At 44.5% G+C, this 12,790-nt stretch overlaps 1 protein-coding gene across 1 annotated transcript in view; it reads left to right on the forward strand.

Annotated features, from left to right (window-relative positions):
• Positions 1 to 12,790, forward strand: part of WDR49 (WD repeat domain 49) — a 94,917-nt gene that overhangs the window by 47,949 nt on the left and 34,178 nt on the right. The window contains exon 9 of the mRNA XM_081911452.1: positions 1,537 to 1,652. Within this exon, the coding sequence (XP_081767578.1) occupies positions 1,537 to 1,652 (116 nt within the window). The remainder of the gene's footprint in view (positions 1 to 1,536; positions 1,653 to 12,790) is intronic.

Here is a 12,790-nt window from a genome sequence, read left to right on the forward strand (position 1 = left end):
GACGTCATTCTGAGCGTCTGCGCATGCTCGAGCGGCGAAACCCGGAAGCAACCTGTTCGGAAACTTCCGGGTCGCCGCAGGACGCAACCTGAAAAGATTTAACCTGAAGCGTCTTTAACCCAAGGTATGACTGTATTTATTCTCCCTGATTTAAAATCTATAAAATGGTGATTTTCTTGAGTCAAAATGAAAGTATCCCTAAACATTTCTTTAGGAAAAAAAGCACTGATTAAGCCCTATTGAATTCACTGAGGCATTCTCCCAGTTCAGTCAGTTTAGGACTGCAACCCTACTGGTTTAAGAAAATCAGGGCTGTGTTTTCAAAAGCCATTGTTCCATTCCAGCTAAAGTTATTGATGACCAAACTGAGTTGGTAATGGCTAAAGTCCCATGCAGATGTTACAACTACGTACAGTGAATGTGCTTTGGGCCCTCACCCATAACCTCTGTGTGCTCAGCTGAACATTCCCATATACTGTATTTTTTACTCTACAAGACTCACCTTTTCCCTCCTAAAAAGTAAGGGGAAATGTGTGTGCGTCTTATGGAGTGAATGCAGGCGGCGCAGCTATCCCAGAAGCCAGAACAGCAAGAGGGATCACTGCTTTTGCTGCGCAATGATCCCTCTTGCAGTTCTGGCTTCTGGGATTCATAATATTTTTTTTCTTGTTTTCCTTCTCCAAAAACTAGGTGCGTCTTATGGTCTGGTGCGTCTTATAGAGCGAAAAATACAGTACCTGTATTCCTGCTTGCAAGATAAGAACCCAATGTTCGTACAGTTGTACATGTGTAAAATCCACTGAGACTGAACACACAGGTGGAATCTACACACATATAAAAAACATTCTGAAAATGCCTTTTTTTAAAAAAGCGTTTTAAAAAATACATTGAATTTTCCATAAGGCTCATCGCCATCTTAGTGTCACATTGTATATTGCACTTAAAACACACTTAAAATGTTTTCTTTGCAGATGTATAGCTGAGTCCACAGAGATCTCCCCCCGCCATTTCTCTTGCACTTCCACTGTGCATTAGGAACCTGTGGTCCTCCACATGTTGTTGGCCTCCAACTCTGATCAGCCCCAACCAGCAGGGCCAATAGTCAGGGATGATGGGAACTGGAGTACACCAGCATCTTTTGGACTTCAGCATCTGCATAGCTCCTAGGTTCAGCCTGGTCCAGGTTCATGAATGTCCTCTTACTCAGCTTTATTCGTCCATAACTGTACTGAGAAAAGCAACTGCATTTTTTCTATAAGTGTGAGCATATCAGTCTCACACAGCAGAGTCCTTCCCACTGCATGTTATTGTGATCCTTTTAATGGAAGTTTACAAGGACAAAAGCTGGGATCTCCTGCATGATCTCCTGTGTCCTACCAACAAGCAATGTTCCACCCCCACCTACATTAAATAGGTCTATGTAGCGTGTCTTAGCAATGTTTATGTTTTTGCATGTTTTGATGTGTTGCTTCTGAAATTGCCAAGACATTTCCTACTTTGTTTTTTGTCATATTGTTTTCCTAATTTAAATTGCAGATCTGGGACTTCAACGGACATTGTCACCATAAGCTCAATGCCGGAAGAGACCGAGCAGTTGAAATCTCTCAGATCATGGTGCTAAGCTGGACTATATTAGTTCTGGGCTGGGACAGGTACTGTGTAAATATCAAGCCGCAATGTTGGAGAATGTGCAAATTGGAAAAGTGTACTTTTTTTGCTTCCATTTCTGGAGATAACATCAACTAATGCTTATCTCTCCAGGCTGTCACACCAATTCAAGGGCTGTTTGATAAGTGAATCCAAGAACAGATTTAGCAGTGTCTGTGTGTCATCTGAGAAAGGATGTGATATTCAAAGGTGCAGCGTAGCAGGAAAGAATCTCATCTGTCTTGATCAGGGACACCATTTTAGATTTCCTTGAGGGGGAGTGGGGAAGTGAGTCTTTCCAAAAGGTTCTGTGGGAAATGTCCTTGGATGTAGTCAAGACTAAATTGCACAACAACAATGTATTTTAGAAAGGTTTTTTTTTAACCCTGTCACTAAAGCAACTTTTCCATCCTAGTGCCCTCCATATGTTTTGGATTCCAACTCCAATCAGTCCCAATTGGGGCCGGATGATGGGACTTGTAGTCTGAAATCTGAAGGCCACCAGGTTGGTGCAGCCTGAATTATAGCAAAGTGTATAACCTAACCTCCCTTTTTAATTTAAACACGGGGATATGGTCCTCCTGCTAATGCATGCCTAGGGTGATATTTCGTGAGCAAGAAAGACCACAACACAGTGATCTGGTTTGCATGGAGAAGGTCTTGGCATCCTGTCCTTGGGATCCTGGCAAATACTATTTCCAGTTAAGGGTCACGGGAAACACTATTTCCCAAGACCCCCATGTCCCTCTAACCATTCCACAGGCCCAACAACCTGGTTTGCATGCAGAAGGTCTCAGGTTCAGTCTTTGGCATCCTTTATAAGGATCCTTGCAAATACTGTTTCCAGTTAAGGGTCATGGGAAACACTATTTCCCAAGACCCCCTATCCCTCTACCCATTCCATAGGACCAACAACCCTAGATCCCCAGTGCTGGCTATTAAAAAAAAAGTGATGCAAGGGAAAACAAATGTCACATCTAATGTAGCCATTGTGGTGGAAGAGCATTACAATCCTTTTTGTCTCTACTGCACAGATGGATTGTTAACCTGTTTTTCTCTTCTAAAAGTGACCCAACACGGAGAAGCTAAATTCCCTTCAGGTAGCCCAGTTCTCCGAAGGCCTGATGAGTGCATGAACTGGTGTTCTGTGTTGGGTGGGGCGGCAACCAATTTCATGACACCCAAAGGTGTCCTGGTTGAGCCTTTGTGGGATTACTCTCAAGTGTAATATTCTAGCACTGCTTTATTTGGTAAGTTCTTTACTTTAAAAAAGTTTTTTTGTTTTTGTTTTCTGCTGGAGGTAGAGAAAGCCATTAAAATTGTTTAAAGATCCTTGCAGGGAGGTGATGAGCTATATATTTCCTCCACCAAGATGTTCTGCAAAAAATAATGGCAGGACTTAATTAGAAACCCTTCTGTCCATAAATTTGAAAACTTAGACAACACTCAAAGGCTGCTTCCTCTATAGAGGCAGAGGCTCATTGCTGTTGTTCACTATAAAATTATGTGGAGGGTCTGGAAATTAGGGTGAGATTAATTGCTTTTTGTGCATATTTCTTTTCCTTTGAAATTATTTTTCTACAGGTCCAGAATCTTCCTCCCTTCCCCCAGTCTCTCTCTCCCCCACCTACAAATTCTCACTTGCTATAGTGGAAAATAGCTTAGATGAAGACTGTCAGAGAATTCCAACATAAGCAGAAGCAGGAATGGAAATTGCTAATATTTTTTGTATCCGTTCCTTGTCCAAAATGGAAATCAGTACAGCAGATATTAGTATTTGCTGTTGCTGCCTTTAGTTCCAGAACAATATGTAATTGATTGCCTCTCTCCCATTTGCGTTCTGCTTCCTTTACAAGGAAATTAATGAGGTGGAATAAGATGATGGTGATAGAACTTACATAATAAATTATGTACACTATGTAATTTCACCACAGTGAGCAGAGAGATAAATAACATAGTGTTTGGCAGAAGCTGAACTGCAGTAGAACAGAAACAGTGCTGCATGCAATTAACATAGTGTTGAACAGGAAATGATTCCTTCTTACATCCCTAGCTTTGGACCCAGAGACCAAAATTCTCCTTTCCCATCACCTCTTTCCCACTGCAGCATATTTTGTCCCCCAATAAAAAGCCAGTTCTGATGGCCAGGCACCCTTCAGCAAGTTTTGAGCTGTAGCTATGAACGAATCTGTCAATTTTGATTTCTCTCATTTTCTCATTTTTCCAGTCTTAGGTTCATTCCTCCATGTTTCTTCATCAGTTCACAATTTTTTTAAATTGAATAAGTCCTCATGAAAATCTGTCAGCATCTGAGAGCTCAGTTATACATACATTTTTGCCTAATAAAACACATTTTTTGTATGTTATTTTCATTAATATATGCCTTTTTATACATATTTTCCCCCATTGTGCACATTTTTCTGGACATTGCTTCTCTGGAAAACTGCACTTCAAAATTTGGAGAAGTGCAAATTTCTCAGGATGGCTGCATTTCAGTTCATTTCTTGTTTGGGAAAGTTTGAATATGCAAAGTGAAACAAATTCTCCTCCCCTCCCCAATGGGATTGTGTGGAGAAGAAGCTTTAGAAGGCAGAGCTTGGAAACCAGAGTCTCTCTATTCCTCTGTCCCCCCCACACATACACACACACTAACAAAATATTGTGGAAAAGGTTCTTTGTAGCCAAGTCAGTGCTATTTACAGAACCAACATTATGAGACAACATAGCCTTCATTTATTTTACAAAGTCTGTGTAGCTGCTAGTTACCCAAAGAGAAAGGTTATCACTGAGGTCTATACCTTACCTTAGTCACATGATAATTGATTGTGTTTATCGTTTGATAAAGTGGATGCATGGAATGGCTCTCATCAGTTATTATGGGTTATTGGGCTGGCCAGTTACCGAACAGATGCCACACTGATAGGTGATGACTATCAAGTGTGTTCTATCACCTGTGCATAAATTGAAGATCATCCTTCCATCGCTTTTCTCCGCCGAAGGGTACTGCATTCATCTGATAAAGCAGCTCTCTTCATAGCAATTAGCCACTTACTCCATACCATCAAATGATTACACGATGGTTGCACTTGTTGAACATGACATTGGGAATCGGCTCAAAACAGGGACAAAGTAAAACACTGTTCAAAGATTTAAATGTACTTTGAAACTGTGTAAGTGGTGGGCCGACCCTATCATTGGGAAAAGTGTGGCAGCCACCTCAGGCGGCAGAAGCCAGGAGCAGGGGAGCAGCAACAACAAAGGCAGTGCTGTGTGTGCCACATGGTCTGCCCGGCACATCCTCAGCCAATCTCTTGCCCTCAGGTGTGGTGGAGGACATGACAACATTAAATAAATATTTTTCTGGTCAGCATCTGTTATGTGCATTGGGGGAGGCACCATCTTGTCACCTTTGGCAGCAAAATGTCTTGGGCTGGCCCTGGTAGCTGGTATCTTGTAGCCATGAACTTTCATTAGGCAAAATTCTGCTTCATCCAATATAGGAAGCAGACTGAGAAGGCAGCTAGTGCAGCAAATAGGGATGTCAGAGAATTCTGGCAGAAAGAGGAGCAGAAATTGCCCCATTACTCACCCATTTCCAGAGCAAAAATCAGTTCAGCAAATGGGATTCACATTCATTGTTGCTGTTGCTTTCATTCTCCAAATGGTTTGTAATTGACCCTAATTTGTGTGGGGGCAAATGCTTTCAGCCTGTAATTGGTGTGTACCCCCCCAATGCTTCTTTGCATTTACATGCAAAAAGAAAGTTAAATCCTTTTGATTTACAAAATTAATTATGTAAGTGGTATAATACTGTCAAGGTGGAGATTGAGGTGAATAATGTAGTTTTGGGCAGAAGGCGAACTGCAACAGAGGTGAAACAGTGCTGCATGTGATGAATGCAGGGTGGAATGGAAAACGATGCCTTCTTATACCCCTTGCAGTAACTACATTGTTTGGAATTTATTTTGTTCTGTCACAGGAGTGGGCTGGCCAGTAATCACATACAGTGGTACCTCGGGTTAAGTACTTAATTTGTTCCAGAGCTCCGTTCTTAACCTGAAACTGTTCTTAACCTGAAGCACCGCTTTAGCTAATGCGGCCTCCTGCTGTTGCCACATCGCCGGAGCACGATTTCTGTTCTCATCCTGAAGCAAAGTTCTTAACCTGAAGCACTATTTCTGGGTTAGCAGAGTCTGTAACCTGAAGCATATGTAATCTGAAGCGTATGTAACCCGAGGTACCAAAGTTCGAAGATGTAGTTAACTATTAGCAAAAATACAATCTCCACAGTCTTGGTTGAAGGTCAGGCCTAATGAGCAGAGCAGCTCATTTCCCAGTGACTTTCCTCCATGAAAATCATTTGCCAAGACTGAAAGTCTCCACTCCTCACATCCATTTAAGTCCCCTCATCTCCAGGCTTTCCCCAAAACAATTGGAGACAGTGCCTGCGTGCAGCCGACCTCTCCTTCACCCTTTTCATGCCTCTTCTGGTTCTGAGAGACAAAGAGGGAGGGGAGCTTGTGGCAGCAGGAAGGGGAGACACCTGTGAGTCTTCACCAGCCTGACTCATCTCTGCTTCTTGGCCTTCTTCCACCCACTCTCCTGCTTCAGCTTCTACTTCTACTTCTGATTCTTGACTTCTGTCTGCCACAGACTCTCCCTGCTCTTCTTGTTACCTCCTCAGCTTCTGACATGTCCTCTTCCCAGTCCTTTCCCTCTTCTCCCTGTAACCATTCATCATTGTCCCACCACCACTTCCTGGGCTCTGAGCCTTCTTCCATTGGTGGTTCCCCAGCTGGTTCCTCCCACCATCCCTCTGCATCCAACCAGTTCATGACACTAACTCTCCCTGCCCCCCCATGCTCTGCTGGCAAGTCCTCCTGCCAGAGGTCCCACTCCTTTAAACAGATCCAGTGCTTTTTTTCTGGGGGGACACAGGGGTACGCATACCCCTAAACATTTTGTGAATCTAACAGGAGAAGAAACTAAAAAAATTAAATTTTTAGTTTCTTCTCTAGCACGCTGAATCGTCAGTTCTGTTGAATAGCATGGTGAATTGCCAGTTCCATTGCTACCCCTAATGGCAGCCTCATTTCCTGTCCTTGTGTTTCCTGAGTCTCAGACGGAAGCGAGCGTTTAATGTGTGAAGTAGGAGTTGGAATCTAGCATGGTGATTGGTCAGTTTCGTTGTTACCACCTCCAGTGGCGGCATCATTTCCTTTCCCGGTGATTTTCTTGAGTCAAAATGAGAGTACCCCTAAACATTTTTTAAGGGGAAAAAAAAAGCACTGAACAGATATCTCAGGGGTGGGTTTGCAATTGAAGAGTTGAGCAGTGTATCTCAAGGCTATGGAGTCAATCTGGGGGCTTTTAGTTGCTGACCACAAGTATAGAGGAACAGAGGCGCAAAGACTCCAAACAGCAAAAGTAAGAAGGAATGATAATGAGGATGCAAAGAACACATCCTGGTAAGGGCTAAAAATAAAGACACTACATAATCTAAATCATCAGTTCATGAATATTAAACCTGAAGGAAGTGCACAAACAAGTGGGAAGCGGTCTTTTTATAGGGGAGAGACTGGTGGGTGATGTGCAGAGTTACTGCTGCCATTGCTCATTAGTCTCTATCTGATTCTAGACGTGACACATTTGTGTGCACTTTCTGTTTTCCTGAATGTCCCATCCAACGTCTTCCGCCTAATTGGAAGATGCGCAAGTTGTCCGTCCATCATGAACTTGAACATCTTTTAAGGGATGAGAGGGGAGAACGAAAGCGGGCAAATGAGCTGCGAAACGCAGTGGGACAGGAAGTGTGAGGCACTTACGGTTATGCTATTAAAAATTCATAATAAGTAAACAAGGTGCCTAGAGGTTTGCAGTCTTTAAAATCTCCTGTAGCATAGCGTGAATGCGTGATGATATCAAAATCTGGGTTTTCTCCCCTCGAGCCTGTTCTGTCTGATACTGCTCAGCTGTGGACCCTGGCTTCTCCTCATTTCTTCTGAGCAAATTCTATTGGCACGGGAAATAAAAAAATCAATGTAAATATGCTTAAAGAGAATGGAAAATAGGGGCAGCGCTGCTTGCTCTACAAAGCCTGCTTTAGTCAGGATAAGTGTTGTGGTTTTATAAACTATAGATTAGGCAGGATTAAGGGGATTCAGCCTCTGCTTGCTGATCTCTACTCTCTCAGCAGAGTGACCAAAAAAAAATCCTTATTTCAAGGTACTGTTCTTTTTCTGCAAGCCCTTAGTTCCAGGGGGAAAATACATCCTAAATATGACTCTGAGGTAACCAAGGCAGGAGAGTGTGAACACCTTATCCATATTCTATTGCATTCAGACACAACAAATTAACTCTCTGCTGTATCTTAGAGACAAATCAGCCCCCCCCCCCAAGTCCTATCTCTCTCTCCCCCCTTGGGCTAGGCTGGAGATTGAGAACTTCAACTTCAGTTGAGACAGGGAAATCTTCAACAGGCACCCAGAAAGACAACAGGGATGTAGGATATGCAAAAGGTGGAAATTTCAACAAGGAGGGACCGCTGCACTAAAATCCTGATTCTGACACCATACAGGATACTTTCTAATTAGGCGGTATCTGCAGAATACCCTCACCTGCAGAGGGTATCCTCTTAGAGGGACGCGGGTGGCCCTGTGGTCTAAACCACTGAGCCTCTTGGACTTGCTGATTGGAAGGTTGGTGGTTCGAATCCTTGCGACGGAGTGCAGCGTCGGAGCATAATGCCTGCACTGCCCAGAGTGGGCATGCTCCCGAGGGGGGAGGGACACAGAGGGTGCCCTCCCATGTGCCACAGTTCAGGGCAGGAGAGGGGCGGGGAAGCTGCTGCTCACTTTGCTCCTGCTCTCCGCAGCCGGTTCAGACATTACCCGGCAATGGAGCTGCTTTGGCTCGGTGTGCCTCATCATGGCTGAGGAGGGTTGAGGAAGAGCTGCTGCCACCGGGCGCGAGGTGTGCGGCCCACTCGCCTTCCATTTTGTCACCCCCCTCAGTCATGACACCTGGGGAGCACCGCACCCACCACACTCCCTTCCTACACCTCTGATGGAGTGAGCTCCCGTTGCTCTGTCCCATCTCCTGCCAACCCAGCAGTTCGAAAGCAGCAGTTCGAAAGCACACCAGTGCAAGTAGATAAAAAGGTACTGCTGTGGTGGGAAGGTAAACGGCATTTCCATGTGCTCTGGTTTCCTCCATGGTGTCCCATTGCTTCAGAAGTGGTTTAGTCATGCTGGCCACATGACCCGGAAGCTGTACGCCGGCTCCCTCGGCAACTAAAGCGAGATGAGCGCCGCAACCCCAGAGTCGGTCATGACTAGACCTAATGGTAGGGGTCCCTTTACCTTTTAAGAACCAAAAAACTGTGGCAATTGGGTCTCCTGTGGAGAGTTGTGGAATCACTTGGGGTGGGGCGGGCAAATAGATTCAAAACCTTTCAGATTTTGCACTTTTGCAGAACATTTTCCAGTTCTCGCTAGGTATATTGGATTTGCCCCCCAGAGTATTGTGCTAGTCAGGCTTCTATGAGGTCTGTCTCCCTTTTTCTCCCTGAAGGAATAATTCATAAGGGATTGCCTCAGAGCAGAGGTGTTCTCTGTTTGCGCAGACTTGAAAAGCAGAACCATCTCAGACTGGCTACATGCAGTTTAGAAGCAGAGCGCCCCGTAACATTGATCTAAAAATATATTCCCTAACCCTCTTTTGACTTTGAAGTCAAGCACATTTAAATAGGTATTTTTGGAAATAAAAAAAGACACAGGAATACGCAAGACTGCTGGTGATGGGCGAATGGACCACTGAATGTGTGGGAAGGGGGAATTGCTCCCACTGTCTCTGCATTCTGGTGTGAATTAAATAGTCTTGCTAGGTCCCAAGTTTTGGGGTTCAATTTGAAGGCGTCAGGGTGGCAAGTTTAAATCTCAGCACCCGCCAGTCTCAAATTACTCATTTTTGACACCTGGCTATGGGGTTTTTTGCAACAGGATGATTTTTTTAAACACTACTTATCCTCAAATACAAAACATTGCCATGAGAGGCTCCCTCCACCTCTTCAGTATTTTCACAAGTTTTCCATCTTTCCAGGAATGGAAAATTGGGAAGAAATACTTCCAAATGAAGAAAGGCTTTACAATGAAATGTTTGATTTGGAGGTCCAGATCCAGATTGGGAACCTGGTGTGTATGGAGTCTGGGGAAACTTTTTGCCCTGTGCTGCAGTTAGCAACCATGGGGGCTTTGATCAGACTTGAGACTACAGTGGGAGACAAATTTTTATTTTATTTACTTGTTCCATAAAATGCTTATACCACTTTATTGTAACTCCCCCCCTCAAAGCAGTTCTAATCTCTACACCAACATTCTAATCCCCACAAACATAAGCTGTGTGGTACAGTGGTTGGAGCACGGTCAAACCTCGGTTGTTGAATGTTGTTGTCAGTAGTTCTGAAACGTTTGACAACACAAAACTGAAAGCAGAAGACTCAATACAATAGGGAAACTCAAAACGGAAGCTGCATAGCATGTTCGCCTTCCGAAAATCGTTTGATCGCCAAAACTTTCGAAAACGGAGCCGTTCGAGAACAGAGGTTTGACTGTATTGGACTAGCACTTGGGAGACCAGCGTTCAAATTCCCAGTCAGCCATGAAGCTCACAGGGTTTGCGCAACTTGGAGAAAAAGGAACTCCTTTCTCACTGAGCTCCATGGAGGAAAAGGTGGGAGATAAATGCAGTAGATGAATAAAAATAAATATATTAGAATACATTCACACTAAAATGCAGAAGACTTTTCATGAGACTATTTTTTAAAAAAGCAAATTGATGTGGAAATATGGAGAATTTAATTTTAGATTGGAAAAATGAGAAATGGAGAGAAACCAAATTTGAGAGATTCACCCATCCCTATTATTGTCCTCTGTGTCGTGTTCATGGTTGTTAAAAAACCGCAAACCTGTGTACTTCTTGGGTTTCTTAAGAACTCCACACTTCTTCTTCTCCTCTCTTTTTTATTCTGCCCATCCCCTCCAATGCAGATTTTAATTAGGGAAAAAAAGGTGGGGGAGAAATCAACACTGCGGCTCGTCATAACACTGCCGTGAGAAGACTGGCGCAATAATTATCCCCCTTGTCTATTAGTACGGTCGGAAACAATACGCATTGCACTGGAGACAGCTTTGCCATTATGTTTTGGCAGCGAGGAAGTATGATTGAACTATAATAGGCGAAGGATGAGAAAATCCCAGAATGACACTTACAATGCAGTTTCTATAACAATGCCTGATACAGAAAGGGGGAGAAATAGAAACAAATGATTAAAATATTCCATTTCATGTTGCGAAGATATGTATCAATGTGCTATATTTTCTTTGCTTGAGGGTTAGTCACTCCCTCCCTTTTTTTTGATTACTGGCTCTCTTTCCAAAGTTTGGGGGATTTCACACAAATTGCCTTATTTGAATAAGGAGAGATGAGAATGGAGGATGAGATAGGCACAGAGACCAGGAGGTTGGAGGGGGATGGATATCCTAAATTAGATGTGCTCTGCTGTGTCGTGATGACACTGCAAAGAAAAACAGACGCTGGTATTTGGAGTGGGCTTTGACATCTTGACTCAGCCACTCTAGATGTCAAGTTTCCTTTGAAAAAGTCATCAGCACGACCCACTGTTTATCATCTCATTTACCTCCTCCGAGGGCAGGGTTCTTGGGCCTCCCCATTTGTCCAGGCAACAACCTTGTGAGGTTTGTTTGGCTAAGAAAGGGCCCCAGGTCACCTTATTAGCTCGATGACCAAGTGAAGATTTGGACCCTGGACTCACTGGTCCTGATCCAGCAGTCTAAACACTATGGTGCATTAATTTCATACTCAGTGTGCGTGAGTAGCCTGCCTATGGCACTCTGGGAGATATGTGGGTCTGCAGGATGGCTCTGTAGCCCAGCAGGTGAATCTTCTCCAGCTTGAGAGCCAAATTCCCTTGTGGGACCAGAGACAAGAGTGGGCAGACCAATGGATGCAAATTTTACCCTTTGTGCCTTTGTGCCGTAGGCTGGTTTCTACACACTCACATACATAACCATTGTTAGAATTCAAGGGTGCATTCCAGCCAAGCAAAAAATCTCAAGGAGAGTGCAAAGCAGGGCCAGAAGGGAGCATAGCTTGGGAAGAGGTGTGTGTGTGTGTGTGTGTGTGTGGCATGAGGAGAGCCCCAGGTGACTGCATCTGGCATGATGTTCTCTATCTCTGCTCTATAGGAGAGGCAGGTGGGTGCTATGAGGAATGCATTGTCAAAGCAGGCCTGGCCCGTGGATGAGGCAAAGTGGCCTCGGTCCTGTATACCTGAAGGAGCGTCTCCACCCCATCATCCAGCCTGGACACTGAGGTCCAGCGCCGAGGGCCTTCTGGCAGTTCCCTTGCTGCGATAAGTGAGGTTGCAGGGAACCAAGCAGAGGGCCTTCTTGGTAGTGGCCCCTGCCCTATGGAACACCCTCCCAGCAGATGTCAAGGCAATAAGCAACTATTTTACTTTTAAAAGACAACTGAAAGTGGCCTTTTTAGGGAAGTTTTAAATGTCTGATGCTATTTTTTTTTTTAATATTCGGTTGGAAGCCACCCAGAGTGGTTGGGGAAACCCAGCCAGATGGGCGGGGTATAAATAATAAATTATTATTAGTAGTATTATAAGGTGAGGCACCTGCCCCGAGTGCTGGAAGCCCAAGAGGCAATGCCCATGCAGGCAATGGCACCAGTTTCTGGTGAGGACTCACAGAGCGTACAAGATTTCAGTGAGATCTTGTGCTTTGCAGGCACTGCCACACAACACAGGTCAGAGAGGCATGGGGTCACCAGTAGTATGGCAATGAGGAGGGGGGCAGCAGTGGGAGGGATGTAGCATGGTCTAGTGGTAAAATGGAACGCACCTCCCCTGTGTCAAGGACTCAAAGAGTGGCATGCTATGGGGATGTCCCTTCCACCAGCATATCGCCCAACTTTTGGAGACCCCAAACTGGGACGCACATCTTCTCGGATGCACTCCTGGGTGAGTCACATGACCCGCACATTGCTCTTGCCCTCCCAAAAGTGCTTTTGTGTGTGTGGGGGGCTAAGAGCACAGCACAAGAGTGTGTGAGAT

This window comes from Podarcis melisellensis (assembly GCF_964234715.1).
Source record: "Podarcis melisellensis genome assembly, chromosome: 5".
Lineage (NCBI taxonomy): Eukaryota > Metazoa > Chordata > Lepidosauria > Squamata > Lacertidae > Podarcis > Podarcis melisellensis.